At 37.8% G+C, this 23,857-nt stretch overlaps 3 protein-coding genes across 4 annotated transcripts; 2 read left to right on the forward strand and 1 right to left on the reverse strand.

Moving 5' to 3' along the window:
* The first annotated feature begins 539 nt into the window (after positions 1-539).
* Positions 540-5,625, forward strand: LOC143532682 (gamma aminobutyrate transaminase 1, mitochondrial-like). 2 transcript variants are annotated; one of them, XM_077027665.1, is made up of 19 exons: positions 540-699; positions 1,924-2,006; positions 2,093-2,183; positions 2,284-2,356; positions 2,501-2,598; positions 2,686-2,778; positions 2,865-2,938; positions 3,018-3,056; positions 3,140-3,228; positions 3,308-3,384; positions 3,476-3,550; positions 3,645-3,692; positions 3,765-3,848; positions 4,073-4,160; positions 4,264-4,342; positions 4,654-4,744; positions 4,820-4,898; positions 4,985-5,271; positions 5,423-5,625. In XM_077027665.1, the coding sequence occupies exons 1-18, from the start codon at positions 667-669 to the stop codon at positions 5,146-5,148; spliced, it is 1,458 nt and encodes a 485-aa protein (XP_076883780.1). In that variant the 5' UTR covers positions 540-666; the 3' UTR covers positions 5,149-5,271; positions 5,423-5,625. The 2 variants fall into 2 exon arrangements, with proteins under 2 accessions (XP_076883780.1, XP_076883781.1); XM_077027666.1 differs by having other exon boundaries at positions 2,099-2,183.
* A 3,747-nt stretch (positions 5,626-9,372) lies between these two features.
* LOC143532669 (increased DNA methylation 2-like) lies at positions 9,373-11,224 on the forward strand. Its single transcript, XM_077027653.1, has 2 exons — positions 9,373-10,707; positions 10,813-11,224. The coding sequence occupies exons 1-2, from the start codon at positions 9,693-9,695 to the stop codon at positions 11,064-11,066; spliced, it is 1,269 nt and encodes a 422-aa protein (XP_076883768.1). The 5' UTR covers positions 9,373-9,692; the 3' UTR covers positions 11,067-11,224.
* Positions 11,225-20,206: 8,982 nt separating this feature from the next.
* Positions 20,207-23,100, reverse strand: LOC143532670 (wall-associated receptor kinase-like 2). Its single transcript, XM_077027654.1, has 3 exons — positions 21,835-23,100; positions 21,570-21,728; positions 20,207-21,341 (listed from the first exon to the last, which is right to left on the reverse strand). The coding sequence occupies exons 1-3, from the start codon at positions 22,652-22,654 to the stop codon at positions 20,281-20,283; spliced, it is 2,040 nt and encodes a 679-aa protein (XP_076883769.1). The 5' UTR covers positions 22,655-23,100; the 3' UTR covers positions 20,207-20,280.
* Between the last annotated feature and the right edge of the window lie 757 nt (positions 23,101-23,857).

Consider the following 23,857-nt stretch of genomic DNA (forward strand, 5'->3'; position numbering starts at 1 on the left):
ATAATTAAAAGCCAACCGTTTTTTATCCAACACATACAAACCGTTGGCATCCCCCTTCCTTGCTAATCCTAGCCCATCCCAGACCGTTGCTATCTCGTATGGGTCAGTCATGTCAACTTAAGTGGGGGTGTTTGGGATTTCTTATTTTGGCTTCCTTATGACTTTTCTATCATAAGCAATCCCAAACCCCCTTTAACTTTTCAAAAAGTTAATAAGTCATAAGTTGATAAAAATAAGCAAATCCCAAACACTCCCTAAGTTTCTCATATTAATAAAGAGAATTGTTTAACCCAAACAAGACCCATGGTTCGTAAGCTATCCCAAACTAAATGGACCAATAATGTAAAATAGTTTGTTTTACAAAAAGTCAAAACCGTTTTTAACTTTACAAATAAAAAGTAAGATTACGTAACTAATTTGATTCCCAGCTGTTTAAGTGAATAAATAAATAATAAATAACCATTTCCTTGATTCTATCCAGCCGTCATCAAATCAAATCAAATCAAATCAAATCAAAAAATAATAAAAAATAAAAAAAAAATCAAATCAACGAAAACCACTTGGTCACTCTCTCTATCTCAATAATATCTTATATCTTGTTACAAGTAAACAGTGAATCTCTAATCCAGTTCTTTTGGACTAACAAACAGTATACACAACAACAAGATGAACAGTCTATTGCGACGAGCCACTTCACAGGTCAAATTCTGCGTTATCGAACTCAAATTCATCTCAATTTTATTACTTTTACATTTCGTTGTGTAAATAATTACTGTTTATGATAGGCGATTGCGATCGATTTACGTAACTAACGTTACCGATCACGATATGAACAATATAGATATATATATTATTAGGTGTAAATATAATGAGTGGAATGTAAGATTCGTACGTGGACTGTTTTAACCTAATTATGATCTGATGATAGCGCCAGATGAATGAGTAGTTGCGAAGAGCTTCTGAACAGGTCAAAATCTGCGTTATCGAACTCAAATTGATGTTAATTTTGTTAGGTTTACATTTCGCTGTGTAAAATCTGTTTATGAATTGTGATTGCTGTCGATTTACGTAACAAATGTTAGCGATCACGATATGAACGATACAGGATTCAGAAAATTAGGTATAAATATAACGAGTGAAATATAAGATTCGTATGTGGAGCGTATTAACCTAATTTTGATCTGGTGATAGGGACAGATGAATAAGTAGCAGTACTTGATCAATTTGTTTTGGTATTATACATGTTATCAGAATGAAAATGATAAAATAATTATATGATTTAATTTTGTTGTATGAGTGAATCCTGTTTATGAATTCGATTGCGATTGGTTTACGTGACTATAGATAGCGATCACGGTATGAACAATATAGAATTCAGAAAAATAGGCATAATGAGTGAAACTTAAGATTCGTATGTGGACCGTCTTAACCTAATTTTTGATCTGATGATAGGGACAGACGAATAAGTAGTACTTCTTGATCAATTTGTTTTGAAATTATACATGTTATCAGAATGAAAATGATTAAATAATTATATGATTTAATTTTGTTGTATGAGTAAATCCTGTTAATGAATTCGATTGCTTTCGGTTTACGTAACTATAGATAGCAATCACTGTATGAACAATATAGGATTCGGACAAATAGGCATAATGAGTGAAACATAAAATTCGTATGTGGACCGTCTTAACCTAATTTGGTTCTGATGATTGGGACAGATGAATAAGTAGTACTTCTTGATCAATTTGTTTTGGAATTAATGTTATCTCAATGAAAATGATAATTTACTTATGCAAATCAATTTGCACTCACAATAGAGATCAGGAAGCTACTGGAATGTGTAATATGCAGTCAAATAAATATTATCTTTGCAAATTGGACTCGAATATATTGACAAGACATTAATTTGTGTGTAATACACAGATCAGTACATACACAAAAAATGGAGGTTCTAGAATTTTATTGGCAAGGGGTGCTAGTACAGAAGCGGTTCAACGTGACGAGGGGTATGTTTGATGCAACTTCTTATATGTTAATATAATTCAGTTTGTTTTTTCTATTAAATTGACTCCAGTTTGACATTTGATTTCAATTGTAGGTATAAAGGACATGGTATGTTAGCTCCTTTTACCGCAGGCTGGCAGAGTACTGATTTACACCCCTTGGTGATAGAGAAGTCTAAGGTAAATGTTATGAACATAATACTTATGTATTTTGTTTATGACATGATGCTAATTCTTTTATTTTTATTTTATAAATTTTTTTGTGTTCGTGTTTTGATAGGGTTCATATGTCTATGATATCAACGGGAAGAAGTATCTTGATTCTCTTGCTGGTCTATGGTGCACAGCTTTAGGTACATTTTTATATTCTCAGTAACGTTAGCGTGTTAATCTAGTGATGGCTAGTCAATTATTCATGGTGTTTTGTAAAAACAAAATTCTAAGGAAGAATTATATATATTTTAATTTTTAATGCACTTAATTTTTGAATTTTTCAGGGGGGAGTGAACCCCGTCTTGTTGATGCTGCAACCAAACAGCTAAATACTTTACCATTCTACCACTCGTTTTGGAACCGTACTACAAAACCCTCACTGGTACAATGAATCATTTTCCGAAGTTGATGCATGTACATATGTCTATATGTATATATATAAGGTGGATTAATGTGATATTTTATACAGGATCTTGCAAAAGAACTTCTTGAAATGTTTACAGCTAGTAAAATGAAGAAAGTATTTTTCACAAACAGTGGCTCAGAAGCTAACGACACTCAGGTTTGCTTATTGTTTCAGTTAATATGTAGTATTTTCACAATGTTTTGAATTTAGCAATGTAATTCATTCATTTTTCAATGTTGTAGGTGAAACTGGTATGGTATTACAATAATGCACTTGGAAGGCCAAAAAAGAAGAAATTTATTGCTCGATCTAAATCGTAATGCTATTATTTTTCTCAAATCATGGCTTTTAGGAAGCTTGTATTTTATTTTAATTTTATATTTTATGTTCCACAGATACCATGGCTCAACTCTCATATCAGCTAGTCTTTCCGGGTAGGATTTTAACAAAAATGTTACTATCTACTAAATCTTTCTGGTTTGTTCTTGACAATAATTTTTAATTTTTTTTTTGGCAGGCTTCCACCATTGCATCAGAATTTTGATCTGCCTTCTCCATTTGTGTTACATACCGATTGTCCTCATTATTGGCGGTTTCATCTTCCAGGTTTGTATCTACCCTATTTATTCAATTATCAAGATTTATGAATTTGATCAATTTAATAGTTATGCATATTATGTGATAGGTGAAACGGAAGAGCAGTTTTCAACCAGATTAGCCACCAATTTGGAAAATTTGATCATCAAAGAAGGGCCAGAAACGGTATTAGAAAAATGCATCATTATAGAGATACATATATTAAAATTTCTTGGTGCTTGTTGTGGATGACATTGTATGCTTTTGTTGGTTTCAGATTGCTGCATTTATTGCAGAGCCTGTAATGGGAGCTGGAGGTGTAATACCTCCACCTGAAGGTTATTTTGAGAAGGTTGTTTCCATAATATAAATTATGTATAAAATATGTTAATTTACTTAGCAGAAGCTTAATTTCTCTAACATGGTCTTATAAAACCTTTATGCAGATTCAGGCGGTTGTTAAAAAATATGATATTCTATTCATCGCAGATGAGGTACTGCAGTAATTTTTTACATTGCTTTATATGTGTTTTTTTTTTCATATTTCATTTACATGTTTTATTTAGGTCATCTGTGCATTTGGGAGGCTTGGAACTATGTTTGGTTGTGATAAATACAATATTAAGCCTGATCTTGTCTCCGTAGCCAAGGTAAAATCATCACACACTTCCCAACTCGTTCTTAATCCAAAAAACGGGTCAAATGAGTCAAACGGGTCAGGGTCAGCCTGAACTGGTTCTTTTCACCCGTATTATTATAATGGCCCGTTTCAACCCAAACTCATCTTGACGCGTTATGGGACCCACTCATCTTGCCACATCTACTTTTTTCATATAATTGAGGGTTTTAAATATTTTGAAACCGAGTTTTTCAGGCACTTTCATCTGCATATATGCCCATTGGTGCTGTTCTTGTTTGCCCGGAAGTTGCAGATGTGATATCTTCCCATAGCAATAAACTAGGTAAATCACTAGACTTCCATTTGTTTATTTATTTATTTATTTATTTTTGGTTAATTTCATCATGGTCCTAAATCATATATTGTGGCATTTATACTTTTGTTAGGTGCATTTAGTCATGGATTTACCTATTCTGGACATCCAGTGGCATGTGCTGTTGCATTAGAAGCCCTGAAAATTTATCAGTATGTGCTTCATACTCCAAATTCTTTTGTTCTAATGCATAAAACCTTGTAAATAATTGTATTAAAAAAATATATTGGTATTGAAGTTATACAATTTTATGTCATCATATTAGTCACATGATTCGTCTCCAAAAGATTTTACGGTCAGCCCTAGTGGTGTCAACTCACGAATACACGTGTTGTGTTTGGGTTCATACGTGTGACATCATTTTCGGGTTTGGTTCGTGTTCAGGTTCTACGACCCGTTTAGCTGCCCTAGTCAGCTTTACTAGGCCCATTTTGACCTTTAACTATGATTTATGTATGTTCAGGGAGAGAAACATTGTTGAGCAAGTAAACAGCGTGGCCCCAAAGTTTCAAGACGGTTTAAAAGCTTTTTCGTCAAGTCCTATAATCGGAGAGGTACTTAATACAACCATAAAGTTAGTTTGTTTTTTGTAACAATTATAACTTACTGAATGTTTATTAACTCTGTAGATTCGTGGAACGGGTTTGATTTTGGCTACTGAATTTGCTGATAACAAGTCACCCGACACCCCCTTCCCTTCTGAATGGGGTAAGAGTGTTTCGTTTATATACCGTCTTCTATTATTTGTTACAACCAACTTAACTGTATCAAGTGTGGATAATATTTGAGTTTAGGGATAGGTGCATATTTTGGAGCACAGTGTGCAGAAAACGGGATGTTGGTGCGGATTGCTGGTGATAACATAATGATGTCTCCACCTTTTATAATCACCCCTGATGAAATTGACAAGGCATGTTTGTATATATCAATATATAGATACATACGTATATGCATATGATGCTTGATAGTTGATCGTTGTTTGCAGTTGATAAGCATCTATGGGAAAGCATTGAAGGCAACTGAAAAGAAGGTGGAGGAATTGAAATCTCAGCGTTAAGCACACAGTTGAGACTGCTCAAAGGTAACTCGTGCAGAGTTTGATATTACACACAGATACGATCTAGTTTATGATAATTACAGTTCAATTCTAGACTAGTCTTATAGTGAAAGTTTCACATATACGGATCAAGGTTGGTCATTTAAAGATTTTCCTTTTGAACTTTTGTGTACAGGAAGTTGCTCAAATATAAGTGGAAAAGATTGGTAGAAGACAGGTTGATGTCAAAACAGTTTTGATTGTGAATGCAAGCGGTCTTTTGTTCGTTTCAACTCTTTTAAGTCAACCCTTTATGTAAAGCGGTCGTGTAAAATTGTGTTGACGGGTTAACAGGTTGATACTATAAATAAATCTAATGCAAGTTCTATATTTTGGTTTTAGTATTGAGGTTAAGCATCTTCTTGTGTCTAATGTAGTTTTTTAAAAGATGCCACTATTTCATGCATTTTAGTGATCATAAAGATTAAGATTTATTTATGTATATATATAGCTCATAGCTGTCATCAAATCTATAATGCATCTATTATACAGTTGTGTTATAGACTATAGAGGATAATTATAGAGGATATATGTAAGGCTATGTGTTAGTGGATAACTAGCAAAAGCTAGTTATTGCGCCACGTCATTGCCATTAGGATTACTAGTCATCTGTTTATTTTGTGTTGTGGGATAACTTGTCAAAATATAATTAAAGTGTATATATAAAAAAGACGAGAGAAAAAGTGGTGGTTGAGGTGGATTTCGTTTATTGGTGTGGACAATTAATTCCTTGGAATCAAAGAAGTTGCTAACATTATGCCGCCATTGGAATAACGTGAAGATGAAAAAAGTTTCATGGTGCCTGGGTATATTTTGAGTGGGTTGGTGAGTTTATTTTGAGTGGATTGGTGTTCACGGTGACATCTTGCTTATGTGGTATGGATGACGCTTTCACAACACAGTCTAACTGAGACCAGTGGACCAACATAATAATTTTAGACTTAACACGTGTCAATACATAAGGATTCCGCCCCGCCTATCCTCTATAAATGGGTTTAATGCCCACTTTGAGTTTGACCTGATCATTTCTCCTGACAATTTCTATCAGAGGATTTTCTCTGCATGTTAATTACCTTGTTTCTTCTTTATTACTCTTCTATACAATGCAATTATTTGCAATTATTTTCCGTACACATGTTCGTACATGATGGAGGAGATGACGTGTGAATGGTTATTCTCCTACAGTTTCCAACTTTCTATATAACCATCTCGTTAGATAATCTTAACCATATGATAAAAACATTTGTTGACAGAGAAGAGATGTGAATGAAAACACTTAAAATTGTCTTGTGTTTAGAATTAAATTAATATAGAATTTTTGTTACTTAAAACATTTAAAAAGTTTTAGTGATACTAATAATTAAAGTTAAGACTTCGTTTATTGCATAGAAGAATGTTTTATAGAACTTACGAAGTTAATACTTCTAGTTATATATTTATATAGTCATGTTTAAACAATCTTTTTTATAAAGTATCTCATGTAATAAAACATTTATGTATTATCATTGTATATGGCTAATGCATACCTTGATGATAAAGAAACACGTGTTATCCTTAATCTTTTGAATATCACTTCAATCTTATAGCAATCACATCTGTCAATTAGTTTGTGTCTAAATCGTCGTTTGAAAGCTTTTTAATATTAAAAATATATATTTTCTTTAGATTCTACATGGATTGTTAGTTTAAATGCGACTAAGATTCGTGTAGTCAAGACATTAGGGCAACACATGAAAGTAACGTCATGTAGCCTATAACTGGTGCTTATTGATGTTACACTACCCATATAATAGATATCCAAATAAAATTTTCTAACATGACCTTTATGATTTTGCTAATGTATTTTTATTTATTTATTTTGAATGGCCTCGTATTATGAATAAGGCCCAACGTGCGGCCCAAAACGAAACCAAACACGAGCCCAAACAAAACATACAATAAGGTAGAGATGTTCAACGAAACCGGTTCCTGGAACTGAACCGGTGGACCCGAACCGGACCCGAACCGGTTCCTACCCGTTTTTTGTAGGAACCGGACCCTATCTGATTCAACCCAATGATCCGTGACCGGTTCTTGCATTTCTGAGTGGGGGCGGGTAGGAATCGGAACCGAACCGGAACCGGTTCTGGAACCGAACCATCCGGAACCGGTTCCTAACCGGTTCTAGCCGTTGGATCGAATATAGCCGTTGGAAATCGTTTTTTTGGCCGTTTTTTGACCGTTGGGGTCAAAAATAGCCATTTTTTGGCTCCCCCAAGCACCCCACTACTAGTATAAATAGGTATTTGGTGTCATGGGTTCATCACAACACTCAAAACGCAAACCCGAACGCAAAAAAATACAAAAAAAACGCTATTACAACGTTTTGAGTTCTCTAATCTCTTGTTTTCTCTTCTTCTATATTCATATTTGTTGTTATGGCTGCCTCACAATCATCGGTTGGTCAAGGTTCCAACGCCGAACCAAGTTTCGTTCGTATTGTACCTCATAATCGTAATCAAGAGATTTGGTGCAATTGGGATTTGGTTGAATTGAGTGATGACCATTCATTGAAGGCTCGGTGCAAGTTTTGTGGGATTTATTTTTCATGTTATACAAATACGAATCGTAGTTTAGAATCCAAATCGCAAACGAAAAACGAAAAAAAAAAAAAAATTTACACTGTAACCGGTTGGAACCGGTTACGGTACAGGAACCGGGTTAGGAACCGGTAAGAACCGGTTAGATAGATTAGGGGTCCGAGGGTGGAAGAACCGGTTCGGTTCCCTAACCGGTTCGAGCCTGGAACCGGTTTAAAAGAGGGTTTTGAATATAGGAACCGGTTCCGGTTCCTAGTCCCAAGAGAGATATATTCCTTAATCATCTCCAGTATAATTACTTTTCGAAAACGATTGCTATTGGATAATGTCTCGTTCACACTCTTCCATAGGTAGGCTTCACAAAGTGATTAGAGAATACAACATTTTTCTTATCAAAGTAAGTTCTATAATAAATGAGATTTTTAATCAAAGACATACATGAATCCAGATTAAATTCACTAGAGATTACGGAAGTAGTTCCTAATGTATTTATTATAATCAATCAATGGTAAGAGTAAATGTAAACTAAACTTACCCGATAATAAAAAATGAGAAGAGAAACAATATACGCTTATTTATTTATTTATTTATTTATTTATTTATTTATGAAGACAAGGCCAAATTAAGCATCCATCCACCGATCCACGTTGTCCAACTGCTTGCTTGCTTGCTTGCTTGCTTGCTTATTATTATTCAATAAATAAATAAATACGGTTCCTTCCACCTGCCGGCAGCAGCAAAGCAATGCTCCACCACCGGAGTTCACAACCCCTCAGCCCTGAACCCTAACTATCAACCGATCAAATTCGACTCCTTATAGGTCAGATTTACCCCCCTTTCTTTCTTTCTTTCACTTGCTGCTATTATTATTATTATTAGTAGTAATACTTTCTTCCGATTCATTTCGACTAATTAATCTATCAAATCGGACTCGCATTCTAACATGCATTCATGTCTTCTACTTGTATTTGTGTCAATCTGTTTTGTAATCATTCGTATTATGACAAATTGTGGTTTCTGAATAATTTTCATGCCCTTGTTGCTTCCGATTGAAATTATCCGTACATTCAATGTTATAGATATTTATTTTAGCGTAATTGGATTGACTTGTTCACCGATGCTTATTATAATAATATTCATCAAACAAGTCACGAGGTACAGGTGCCTGCGTATTTGAGTTTATTATGATCTTCGGTATTAGAACCTTTGTTGTTAGTCCCTGGCTAGGGTAGGCCTGTGAAATCGGAACTAAAATTGGGCTAGAGCTCCTTTTTTAAAGCTCGGGCTCGGGCTTGACTCGTTTTTATTTATTAATTAATAATCAATTTATATGTATTATTTCTTTATATTTTTGAAAAAAAAAAAACTTACATAAGCCTAAGCTCGGCTTGAGCTTTGTTGTGCAGGGTGAAATTAAGACATAGAAGTCCAAAATAGGTGAAATTAACAAATACACAAGGCTCAAGAGCTAAACGAGCTTCCCATGCAAGGCTCGATAACTCAACGAGCTTTATTTGAGGCTCGGACTCGGCCCGTTTCGAGCTTATTTTTTATTTGAGCTCGAGTAGTTCGCAAGCGGCTTGGCTTGTTTGCACCATTAATCGTGTACTCTCTATTATTTGAAACGTATGTGGTTGAATTTTGAGTTCGAATTTCATATTGACAATGATTTTGTATCCTTTCAAACTGTTACTGAAATTTATGTTATGTTCTACAGGTATATTGAATTTACTATCAAATCTTTGACAGATTGTGTATCGATTTAGAACATTGATTTATTTAGATTTTGTTTTTAATCTGTAATAACTATATTCCGTTTGCAGATTAATGGAGGGCGTACGCCCAGTTACAGAATATCTAATCGACATAACGTCAGATAATGACGACAAGTTAAGTGAAAGAACAACACCTACAGACGATCAATCCTTCCTCTTGTATTTCATCACGGGCACCTATTTTGGGCCCGATCTAAAAAATGAGCCACAAAGGTCCGTTTTCCAAAGACAGGCCAAGGGTCTTCCATCATACAGCCCAAAAAACCTAGCTGGTTCTTGCATGAAAACAGTTGAAGTAGAGAGAATTTACTATTACATACTTAGAAAAGCCGATCAGTCAGTTATATTAAAACTACCTTTTCTGCAGCAGTTTCTTCACGGGAATCTTTCAATCTCTACAAAAACCAAAACACCAACTTTCCCACAGTTTGATGATCTTTTCCCGCCAAATATGCACCCAGTTTCAATGGTCAAAGGTCAATATGAAGCCATTAATAACATTGTATTTATCAGTGACCCCAAAACCCGGTACATTGCACCTGAGTATCTTGAAAGGTTTAAGAGGTTGACTAATCTTGAAGATGTCTGTTTGAATAAAGATGACGCCATGAGTCATACATCTGTTGATGGAAAAGTTTTATATAATATCGACTTGCAGGAGGTTGAATGCCATGAAGAATTAACATCAATATCTTGTAATCATACGGTTCACACCCCATCGAAGCGTAGTGCACCTGGAAACAGTAATAATAATATTAACAATACTCCGGTTTCGGACTCTATGACAAACAATGGTACACTAGCTGTAAGTGGTTCTGGTGATCGTGTGCCAACTGGGATGAAAACGGGTGACTTGGCTGAACTTGGGTCAGATATGATATTCTTTCCTTATAAACCAAGTCAGGAAGAGTTGGTCAACATGTTGAGTGCAACTAAAAATGGATGTTTGTTAACCGGAAGTGCTACAAAGGGTCAAATTGGCCATAATATTGGAAGCATCGAGATCGGGGAATGTGAAGATTCGTATCTATTTCGTGTATCTCTTCCTGGAGTTAAAAGGGATGAAAGTAAGTTCTTTATGTGTGTTTTTAAGCGAATAACGTGATGTTGAATAATCATAGTTATAATAATATAAATCGCTACAAGACTTGTTACATAATTTGTGGGTGCAGGGGAATTCAGTTGTGAGGTTGAAGATGATGGTAAAGTATCTGTGAGGGGTGTAACTGTTACTGGTGAGAAAAACGCGTGTAGATTTGATCAGATATTTGAAATGCAGTCTCAGAACCTTTGTCCACCGGGTCACTTTTCGGTCTCGTTTAAGCTTCCGGGTCCAGTTGACCCGCAACAGTTTTCTGGGAATTTTGGGACTGATGGGATTCTTGAAGGGATAGTGAAGAAAGCAACAAAAAAGATGAAAAGATGATTAAGATGCATATACTGGTATGCTTTTGTGTATTGCATCATGGGTTTTCTATTAGGATCAGTGTTTTCTTTTAACTAGATATGTTAACTAGTTATGAATTATGATGATAGTGTTGGGTACCTTATATGTTGTTTGAGTGACAGACTATGGATATGAGTAGAATTAACCGGTATCATATCATGTGTACTCGTCGCGAATTGTATTTTTAGTATAGGGTAGACGGTATTGTGACTTGCTACTAGACTTGGTGAACTGAGCTACACGTAACGTGTCACAACTAGTATTTTTCCGTGTAGGCCGAAACACACAAAATGCTTCTTTTAAGGGAGCCTATTTTCTTTACGGTTCCAAGTCTGCAAGTTAAGAGTCAATGTATTTGACACAATGAGTCTGTGTTGGGTTAATCAGTTTCACCCCTAGTATTTACTACTTTATGTGGACCATTGGCGAAGCTTAGTGAGAGCCCGGGTGTTTTTTACGCAGTAGTATAAATTTATCCGTTTTCGCCCGAAAATTTGTATACGTAGTGTTAATTTACTCATTTTGCCTGAAAATTTGAGCCCAACCCCCCTCCTTTATGAATTTTTAATACATTTTGAGTCCGTCCCCTAACGAACTTGTCCAAACTTCACCACTAATGTGAACCATCATTTAGTGGGCTGTAAAAGCCTATTTATTTCTTTGATAAAAATGAACATATATTATACATGTACAACTTAGGCTTGATCCATCATAAGCTTTGGATTGACATTATCTTTGCTTTTTGTCATAATGGTTCCAATATATTGATAAAATAAATTTGGAAAACAAAATGCTAAAATAAAAATAATTTTTATTGTCCTTATTCTGACAAAAACATAAATCATAAATCGCAATACAAGATTATTTAAAGGATTATGAATGTTATATGATATCAAAATGCCATAGTTGCCAAAGAATACAATGAAGCTCTCATTAATTCAAATATATCCATTTGACTAGTGACTTCACGTAAATTTATTCAAAACATCATATTATTATTTAGTTTTTTTACCCGATTCTGTCTACTAATACATGCCTGTGCTGACATGCTCAAGTGATTTATGAATTAGCCTTTTTGTGTCCTTTTTTGTCAGTTTTTATTAAGTGAGCCATTGACTACTAAACCATAAGAACATAAATAGTATGGCTAAAAGAAAATATCAAAAACAACCATATATACATGGCAAATAAAAGCCAAAATGTGTGACAGATTTCATTAAATGCGCTTGCTCTCTAGTCATTATATCGTTGTGGCGTCCATAGGCCTGAGTCTTCCATGTTATTGATCTGGTTCACATTTAACAGATGTGGTGGGAACTTTTGCATCATCACAAGTAGCTTCTGGTTTAGAAATGACAGGAGTTGTCTCGTCTTCATTATCAATAACAGTCTGCAGTTGCTTAAAAAACATTAGAATGAAAAAAAAAACAATGCATAATACGACATGCAGACAAAATTAACATATATATAAGTAGTCGTAATAGATGAGACTGATAGAATTCGTGGTCCCCAGTATGATGTGGTTTGTCCTAATAAACATAAGTTATCCGTAAGCAAGTGATATCAATGTCATATTAGATATCAAAATATAAAACAAGGATGTGTTAGTATGATTGGTACGGGGTCTGTTTTCGTCTTGATACACATCTGTTCGGACAGGTGCTTGTCGTTGAGCAGTACATACTGGTATAGATGGCTGAGAAATTCTAGATGTTGCTGAAGACTGTACAGGTAAATTTGTTGTACTGGTAAAATATACTACACCTCTGTTGTTAGAATTAACTGCATGAACAAAAAGCAACCGTAACGTAAGATCAACCTTATTTGTGTACAAATGTTTACATGTTTGTTACAAACATGCAACCCCTGGTTGGTGGTGTACATGACAGCACCTACCGTATCGATGCAGTTGGGTAGTTGGAACCACAGGTGTCAAAGCAGGAGGTCTGCCACGTAATCGAGGACGGCCTATACGACCCTTACTTTGAGTTGGATGGCTTTCGTCCCGAGCAAATGCAGGCGTTGTCTGAGATGGCTGAGAAATTGTAGATGTTGCTGAAGATTGTACATGTACATTTGCTGTACTGAAAAAATATACTACACCTCTAGAATCAACTGCATGAACAAAACGCAACCGTAACGTAAGACCTTATTTGTATACAAAGGTTTACATGTTCGTTACTAACATGCACCCCATGGTTGGTGGTACATGATATAACACCTACCATATCGACGTCGTTGGGTAGTTGGAACCAGAGGGGTCAAAGCAGGAGGTCTATCACGTAATCTAGGACGGCCTGTACGACCCCTACTTGGATGGCCTTTGTCCCGAGCAAATGCAGACGTTGTCTGAGAAGGTGTTGGTGAGACCGTCTCAGATTCAGTTGGCGTAGATTGATTGCCGGCAATACCTTCCATTACGAAGCTCTAGTTTTGATAAATAATCATGCACATTAGTTACGATTTGAAACCGAGCTACCCATTAAAAGTCTGATGCATGGTTTCTCTTATCAACTATTAAATGATGTCAATGGCAATCAAAGAAGTTGCTTTTTCACTACATATCTCTACTACAAAGAACTCATGACATATACATTTGATTATTATAGGCTGATGAGAAAACCATACATTGCATCTACAAGACAAGTTTATGTAAGTTCGAATGACATAGGGACATATGTTCCTATTTATATGGGTTATGTATGTATGACATATACATAAAATAATCAAAAGGTAAACAGCTAGGAGGGGCAACTTATAACATTTAACAACATTTACTCGTTGGCCGAGATCACTCTGAATGAACTAATAGGATAGTTACCATCATTCCCAACTTTCACCGTATTATCTTTTGGCATGTTAATAAGGTGTTTTGAAATCCCAAACACACCCTAGCCATTCAATCCATGAGTGTTTGGGATTCCTTATTTTACCTCCTTATAACTTTTTACCAAAAGTTAATAAGCCACAATATTATGACTTATTAACTTATTTTCGACACAATACAAAACACCTTTAACTTTGCCTAAAATAAGCAATCCCAAAAACCCCCCTTCAAATCTTGGGTTTGAAATGCCAATTGTTCAATTGGGGGGTGTTTAATGTTAGTCGGTTAGGGCTTCCCATCTGAAGCCATATATAGATGTATGTTTGAAATCTGGGTCGCCTATTTGTATTGTACCAACAAACGAATGAATACAAATAAAAATAAACATACCAGTTAAAATTTGGAGTGGTAGGACCGCAGGAGGCTTACGTAAATTCCAATGAAATTATATAAATAAAAAACACCTTTGACAAATGAGGTAATTAGTTGGTTGGAGTATATCCCAGCAACCCCACGATGTGATAACTCACCCTATTTAGGAGTAGGAGATAATAAAAACGTACAGTTTAAAAAGTTTAGTTTATTAATTAGTCTTCCACAAACACCAAATAGCAACCAAGGTAATTAATAGAATATTTATATATAATTGATTATTCTTGTAATTATTAGTTGATTATTATTGCCATTTATACGGGATACTTTGTATTATTTATACCCATGGGAATTGTTAATGAAAAGATGAGGATAATTTATTCTAATATGGTATCAAGAGTCTAACCCTAATCTCCCCACCCCTTCCCTGCCGCCCCCTCCTTCTGCCGCAGTCTCATCTGCCGAAACCACCATGGCCGAGAAACTCCACCCTGCCATTACTGTCAACAACATCCGACACGCCATTCCAGTCCTCCTTGAATCCGAATCCAGTCAATATGGACTGTGGGCAGAGCTCTTCCAAAATCACTGCCATGCTTATCAGGTAAGTGATCACCTTTCTCCTCGTATCACAACCGCAACATCCTCCTCATCGGATGCTGCAAAAGATACAACTCAGCAGTCCCTGGATGATCAATGGTCTCGTCTAGATGCCATTGTCAAACAATGGATCTATGGGACTATCTCTAATGATCTTCTTAATACTATTGTCAAACCCAAGATGTCGGCCTATGATGCTTGGTCGGCTCTTGAAGGCCTTTTCCAAGACAACAAGAACACTCGAGCTACATACCTTCTTCAGAAATTTGCAACCACTCGGCTTGATGGTTTTCCCAACATGTCTGCTTATTGTCAAGCCATCAAATCCATCGCCGATCAACTTGCCAACGTAGGTGCTCCCCTTGATAATAAACTCCTAGTCTTACACCTACTTGCTGGCCTCACCGATGCATATGAAGGCATCTCAACCATCCTACAACACAAAGACCCCATCCCATCCTTTCATGAAGCCCGCTCCCAACTTTGTATGATCGAAAGTCAAAAAGCCGAGAAAGCCCAGTATGCAGCCACCATAGCCGGTCAGGCCTTACACACTACCACCTCTAAAACCACAAACCAACCCACCCCCCCCCCCCCTCGGCCGCCCAACCTGACCCGAATCCACCTTCAGCCCGCGGTCGCGGACGCACCCGGGGCCGTGGTCGCGGTAGATACTCCTGGTCGCGGGGCAATCCCAACCTTGGGCGTGGACAACCATACGGTCATTGGACCTCACCCACAACCTACACTTGGACCATGCCGACCCCCCACCCCACCTCCTCCTCCCCACCACCTTGGCTCCCTTGGTCTCCTCCACCACCCCCATGCCCGTACCCCACTGTCCCCCCACCACAGAACACCTCCCACAGCCAAGGGATCCTCGGCCCACGACCTCACCAAGGCCACCAAGCAACCTATACTCCCACTGACATTCAACAGGCACTTTACACCATGTCTCTCAACCCACCGGACTATCAGCATGGCGTCATGGACACCGGTGCAACCATCAGCATGGACCCTAACTCAGGTAACTTTCGTACCATTCTTAATAATCGTGTGAATGAAAATATTATTGTTGGTAATGGCACCTCCATTCCGGTATATGGACATGGACCACAAACCTTCCCAAAACCCTACCCACCATTTGTCTTAAACCGTGTCCTCTATGCACCCAACCTTATTAGAAAACTCATCTCTGTTCGTCAATTCACTAGAGATAATTCTGTTTCTGTGGAATTTGATCCCTTTGGTTTTCTTGTGAAGGACTTCAAGACCCGGAAACCTATAATCCGGTGCGACAGCAGCGGTGATCTCTACACCTTCTCCAAGGATGCCCACTGTTTCTCCACCTCCACCACTGCTGCTCAGTCCTCCAGTCTATGGCATCAACGCCTTGGTCACCCTGGCCCGGCTCTTCTACAGTCTTTGAAGAATTCTAATTCCATTGTCTTTTCAAATTTCAATAAAGCTGTTTGTGAACCTTGTGTGTTTGGCAAGAGTACTAGACTCCCCTTTCATTTGTCTAATAATAATACATTGCAACCATTTGATATTGTACATAGTGATGTTTGGACCTCACCGGTCATAAGCTCCGCCGGGCACCGCTATTATGTGTTATTTTTAGATGATTATACAAATTACTTGTGGACATATCCAATCTCAAACAAATCACACGTTTTTACCGTATTTGAAATTTTCACCAACCTTGTTCGCACCCAATTCAACCGCACCATTAAAACTTTTCAATGTGATAACGGTAAAGAATATGTTAACACGTCATTCAAACACTTATTTGATAAACATGGTATCCTCTACCGTCTATCATGCCCATATACTTCGCCACAAAATGGCAAGGCGGAACGCAAAATCCGCTCCATTAATAACATCCTCCGCACCTTACTTGCCCAATCTTCCTTACCCACAAACTTCTGGCATCATGCTCTTGAAACTTCCACCCACCTCATCAACATAACCCCCTCTAAAACCCATCACTTCCGCACACCTACCCAACTGCTTTACTCCCAAATACCGACATACGACCACTTACGCGTATTCGGTTGCCTTTGCTACCCACTTAAACCCTCCACCACCATTAACAAGCTCGAACCGCGGTCCTACCCATGCGTTTTTCTTGGCTATCCTCCTTCCCACCGCGGTTATAAATGTTACAACCTACAAACCCATCACATTACTATTTCCCGCCATGTCCTCTTTGACGAATCCACTTTTCCCTTTGCCAACCTTATTCAAACCTCTCCACAAAAATCATACCAGTTTCTCACTGATCCTCCTTCCTCGTTCCTATGGGACTCATATTCCTTTCCTCATAACCCCACCTCCTCACCCTCTTCACCCCCTCATACACCAGTTCGATCTCCTTCCCCGCCCTCACCGTCGGCCCAACCCACTACCTCCCATTCCCCACCCTCCACCCGACCTATACTCACCTACTCCAGGCGCCGCCTGGCCCCACCCCCGGCACCCGCCACTCAACCCGCATCCCACACTACCCCATCATCCCCCCCACCTATGCAGCCAACCACCACACGCACAATGCGTACACGGGCTATGGATGGCATCATTAAACCCAAACAACCGTTCACCTTTCACTCCACAAACATCATCCCTGTACCCAAAAACCCATCCCTAGCCTTGTCCATACCGGAATGGCACACTGCCATGACCAATGAGTTTCACGCCCTTATTAATAATGATACTTGGGACTTGGTGCCACGTGAACCACATATGAACATTATTAGAAGCATGTGGTTACTTAAACACAAATTCAGGTCTGATGGTACCCTTGAACGGTATAAAGCCCGATTAGTTTGTGACGGTCGATCTCAACAGGTGGGTATTGATTGTGGCGAAACCTTTAGTCCGGTGGTTAAACCTGCTACTATTCGCACCGTCCTAACCATTGCTCTATCAAAATCTTGGCTGGTTCATCAACTCGACGTCACCAATGCCTTCCTTTACGGCCATCTCCATGAAACTGTGTACATGCACCAGCCCATGGGTTTTCGGGATAAGCAGTTCCCGGATCATGTTTGTCGATTGAAAAAGTCTTTATATGGTTTAAAACAAGCACCTCGAGCCTGGTATCAACGGTTCACAGACTATGTTCTTACCTTGGGATTCACTCAAAGTGGCTGCGATGCGTCCTTGTTCATCCTGCATCAAAATGGTGACACTGCATATCTTCTCCTTTATGTTGATGATATTCTCTTGGTTACTTCTTCTACCTCTCTCCGCCAGCATCTTATGCAGTATCTCTCCACTGAATTTGCCATGAAGGATCTCGGTGACTTAAGTTTTTTTCTCGGGATTTCGGTCACCCGACGCCAAGACACCATGTTTCTATCTCAACAAACCTATGCGACTGAAATTATTGACCGTGCCGGCATGTCGTCTTGTAAGCCAGCTGTCACTCCGGTCGACACGAACTCCAAACTCAGTGCAACCTCGGGTACCGCCTTTGACAACCCAACACTCTACCGGAGCTTGGCTGGGGCGCTACAATATCTCACCTTCACACGGCCCGACATTTGTTATGCTGTACAGCAAGTGTGCATGCATATGCACGCGCCCAAAACTGATCACTGGAATGCTCTAAAGCGCATTATTCGATATGTCCAAGGCACAGTCTCATACGGCCTCACCCTAACTTCTCACCGTGATCCCACGCTTCTTGCTTACACCGATGCCGACTGGGCTGGTTGTCCAGACACTCGTCGATCCACAAGTGGTTACTGTGTGTACTTAGGCGACAACATCATTTCCTGGTCTTCTAAGAGGCAGCCTACCATCTCTCGTTCTAGTGCCGAGGCTGAATATAGAGGGGTTGCAAACGTAGTTGCTGAAATCTGTTGGCTTCGCAATCTACTTCTGGAACTTCATCGTCCACTGTCTAAAGCCACCATCGTTTACTGTGACAATGTGAGTGCAATCTATCTCTCCGGTAACCCGGTTCAACACCAGCGCACTAAACACATTGAACTTGACATCCACTTTGTCCGTGAACAAGTCCAGCGTGGTCAAGTTCGAATTCTCCACGTTCCGTCTCGTTATCAAGTTGCTGACATTTTCACAAAAGGGTTACCGCGCATTCTGTTTGAAGACTTCAGATCCAGTCTCAGCATCCGGTCGCCTCCCGCTTCGACTGCGGGGGTGTAATAGAATATTTATATATAGTTGATTATTCTTGTAATTATTAGTTGATTATTATTGCCATTTATACGGGATACTTTGTATTATTTATACCCATGGGAATTGTTAATGAAAAGATGAGGATGATTTATTCTAATAGTAATGAAACATTTTATTTTTTTATGGTTGTTTGATTACTTATGTTTTCTTGGTGATCTTTATACAGAGATGCAAGCATTTTGAAATTGATGGAGACAACAAGGACAAGGAAACTTCTCTTTTCTATGCTTCTTGTTGCATGCTTGCTTGCTTGCAGCTACTACTATTCATATTTTGCTTCTAGCAGATATCATGTGTTTTTATATTGCAAGTTTCTATTTCGCTTTCATACATCTGTATGGAGAAATGGAAATCTTGTGTTTTTGTTTGTCTACAGTATTAATTTTTACTTGAGCAAGTGGTTTGTGATACGATGCATTTCATGTTTTAGATGTAAACATGGTGGTAGCTAGGTTTGTTTGGAACCAACAGTTGACCGATCCTAATCGGAGCCTACAACTTAACTACCTCTTATCCATCCCATGGTCTATCAAGACTTTACTTACGATAATGAAATATACACCGATACTCGTGGATTTATGAGGTTATGAATTTATGATAGCATGTTAATTTGGATTTTATATGATGTTACAACGAGATAGGGAGCCTATTCTATTACAACTTGAAAGAGATTATCAATAATTGATTTTTTTTTATGATGAGTAAAGGTGAGTTTTTCACTTCTGTTTTTAATCCTCTTGAACAACGAAGGCGGACCAAACATGTCGTTGATTTGTTTAAGCTATAAACCTCACACCAGTCGTAGCTTAAATTGCCTGGACCTAACATCGCTCTTTGGCATCCAAACTTTCATTTCGGTCATGCTTTCATTAGATTCTTGACATCTTAATGCATGCACCTTATTAAGGTTAATGGCATGGTTTAGATATAATTATCCAAGACAGATCTTTGAAGCATAATGCCAAGCATATTGTTGTTAAAGAAATAGTGGAAGTATGTTAGCTCTTTATAGCATTTAGCCCATTTATAATTACATTACATAATTACAACCATATGTTTATAACAATTTATTAAACTACCAACATAGACTGATTTTTTTTCAGTGTTGACTTGTTAATCAATGAAACTCAATAACGTTGATTTTAATTCGCTAGGTGGCATGGATATTAGTTGTGTGATTTAGTTTCAAACCGTAGACGAAATATGCGATGCCTGTATGATTTCCAAATATGTAGCTACTTCTTTCATCGTTGGCCTATTCATCCCGATTGAATTCAAGCATCGCATTGCAAGGTTAGATAATGCCAAAAGCTCATCCTTTGTACCCTCGTTAATTACCATTGCATCAAAAATAGAAAGAAACTGCTCTTTTTCCATAGCCAACATAAAGTGTGCAACCAAACTTACTTTTTCACTCAATCTAGTTTGGAAAATTGGCTTTTCTCCGGTCAACAACTCGACAATAACAACTCCAAAACTATAGACATCACTCTTTTCAGTGAACTTGCAAGATTGGAAATACTCTGGATCGAGGTAACCAAACGTACCTTTGACTAAGGTAGTCAAGTGAGTTTGATCCATTGATACAAACCTTGAAGTTCCAAAGTCGGAAATTTTTGCTCTAAACTTATCATCCAAAAGTATATTTGTGGTTTTTATGTCCCTGTGATATATTGGAATGGATGTTGCTGAATGCAAGTAAGCAAGTGCCTGTGCAACTTCTGATGCAATTTGTAATCTCATGCTCAAAGAAAATGGAAACTCTTGCCTCTCGTGAATATGATCATACAAGGTCCCATTTGGAATGAACTCAGACACAAGGACAGGAACCTCTGTCTCTAAGCAACACCCCAATAGCTTGACCACATTCTTGTGATTGACTTGGGAAAGAACGACCACTTCATTGATAAACTGTTCTAACTGGCTTTCGTCAACTAACTTTGATTTCTTTATAGCCACAATCCTTCCGTCAGCTAACATACCTTTGTAGACTGTACCTTGGCCTCCTTTTCCGAGAATTCTATTCTCATTAAAGTTGTCAGTGGCCCTCGCCAACTCACGTGATGTGAAAAGTATGGTTTTATCAACTAAAGAAGGGTCAATCTCTTCTTGTTGCTTCAACAGTAATCCACCATTAATGCGTTTAAAAACGCTCTTTCTTCGTCTTTTGGTTATTGTTTTCTTGATCAGTTTGTAAGATGTATAGATGATTGCTATCAAACCTAACCCTGAGGTTATGCAAACAACTGAAAGAACACCAATATAAAACAAAAAGTCTATTAGTAGGTTCCTAAAATTATATGAAATCAAGGTACCTACATAGACCAAAAAACTGTATAAAATGTCTCACAAATCCTTATAAGACTTGAATCAGTCTTAGTACATGAGAGACATGATATGCATGCTTTGTTAGGCATCTTGATTAAACGGAGACATGATATAGGAGGTAACTGAGCATAGAGACTATGCATTACCAATAACTATTGTAATGAAAATCGCTCCTGAACCATCACGATAGCCTCTAATAGGAATACAAGTGAAGATCCATTCTTTAGCTAAGCCATCAACATCATATACTCTTGTGTAGTCACAAACACCATGATAACCTTCACACCTTGTACACTCTTCTGTAGCTAAATGCACACCGAATAAGTGAAAGTTCCATGTTAAAATAAATAAACGGTAGAATTCAAGAAACCAGTGAACAAATATATACTAAACATAGAAAGAATTACGCACCTTCACATCCATCTTCCAAATAAGAGGTTCCCTCCAAAGGCTCTTCATTGAAACATTTCCAAGTAACCATAGTAGTTGCATTACCTGTATCCACTTTGAGTCTTTCTCTCGTTGCCTCTAAACAACAAGTTACTTGCTTGTAGTCATCGTCTGCTAGAGTCCACAGAAGTGATACCGGAGTAAGAGAGTCAGAAGACCTTCCCTCATTGGATGAATTCCTATCCATCAAGAAGGCGGACCCGCAATCACCATCTCCACCTTGTCTTTCCAACCGTGTGAGATTCATGTTGTACGACTTGAGATAATAAGGAATTGTTGTTTGGCAACATGCGATGCCAAAACAAATGTTTTTGTCACTAACTGTACTGTCATTCAGACAAGAAGACGAACACCCGGTGAGCACGCTCCCAGCATCCATCATAACAGCATTACCACACCCCTCAACAACAAATATATTGTGTGATTTGGAAAACAGGAAAGGGCTGCTACCAAGATCCATGCTCATGGTCTGACCGCTCTCCCAAACCGGGATTTGGCAATTAAATATCTTTGGAATATTAACGGTAACTATTTGATCTTCCAAGTTTACACCTAATATTTCTAGGTGGTTGAGTGCAGAGAGACGTGGTATGGAGGAGTTGCACTCAACGGTGTACCATTGATTGACAGAACAATTTGCACCAATTCCAAAAGGAAATGGAATCCTCACGTTCCCACACATATCATTGCACCCTGTCTTTGCGTATTTTGGGGTTGCAACTGATGTAGCTGTTAATGAAAGAAAAATGACAAAATGAAGGCAAGGTTGAAAAAACTTCATATTGGTAATAAAGAATGACAGGAATATAGCAGAAAATGTAGGGGGTGATCATGTTTATAATGGTGCATATGTATGATTGAAGGAACATGCCCATAAATAAACCAAAAACCCACGATTCGACGCCTTAATTGGAAAAGTCGAAACTAGCCTGGAGTATTGTGGATTTTTCTTTGTTAAGTTCACAATGTTTTTGTTTTTTTTCTTTTGTCTATACTTGATATCACTATCACATTGTATCTTGAAGATAAAAGTCTAATGGTCCAGTTTTGAGGAGTTGCAATCAATGATGTACCTATTTATTGACGGAACAATTCTCACCGATTCTGTAAGAGTATGGAATCTTGGCGTTCCTGCATGTATAAGGGCTGGCCCAACAGCATTATAAACCAAGCTATCATTTTGGGCTCCCATTTTGATAAAAGTATTAATGTATAACAGTACTTTGATGCTCTGATGGTTACTCTTTCTTTTTCCGACGGAATAATCATCAAGTTAATGCAAGATTGATTAGTAAAACTCAAACGAACTAATAGATTTCAGTTGTTACTCCAGTTGTATGGTAAAGAAGCAGAGCTTGTTCTTTATTACCTTTCTGCAGCTTGTTTTTTAACATTTGCTGCATAGAAATAATATTATACATCGAATCATTTGATGTATTTTGAATCATTCTTTTTATTTAGTTCCTAACAGCCATCGCTACACAAAGGATTATTTAATAACCTGTCATGTTGGCGCAAGGACTACTATGTGTGGTTCCTACGGACTGCATATTGTAGCTCATAGCACACGTGGGATGGTTTGAGAAGACGTGGCTGTTCGCATGAACTGTGGTGCTCCTAGTGTGAGTCAATCTAGTCCATCCACCTCCCATGCGAGGAGGTTAATAATTCTGACAGTTTTGTTTGACCAATTTAATCCATATTAGTGTACTTTATTTGTGTTGATTACACATTAATCCATCTCATTAGGAATTGATAATCTTTTAACAATACTTTCTAAAACATGGCTAGTTCTATAGTTCAAGATGTTCGTTTTATTTTACACCAACAATATTATGGAAATGTTATCGCATTTTGGTTTCAACTTCATTTTAGTATAAAGAGAAGGTGCGAGAGCAATATCTGGTAATACACCTATTTTCCGGTCGTTGTACCTTGGGAGACTGATGCGTTCTTCTAAGAAGAGACACGCAATATGTTTTGA

Source organism: Bidens hawaiensis, unplaced genomic scaffold (genome assembly GCF_021521415.1).
Source record: "Bidens hawaiensis isolate Kalapana, Puna unplaced genomic scaffold, B.hawaiensis_p1.1 tig00009540_1, whole genome shotgun sequence".
In the NCBI taxonomy this organism is placed as follows: Eukaryota; Viridiplantae; Streptophyta; class Magnoliopsida; order Asterales; family Asteraceae; genus Bidens; species Bidens hawaiensis.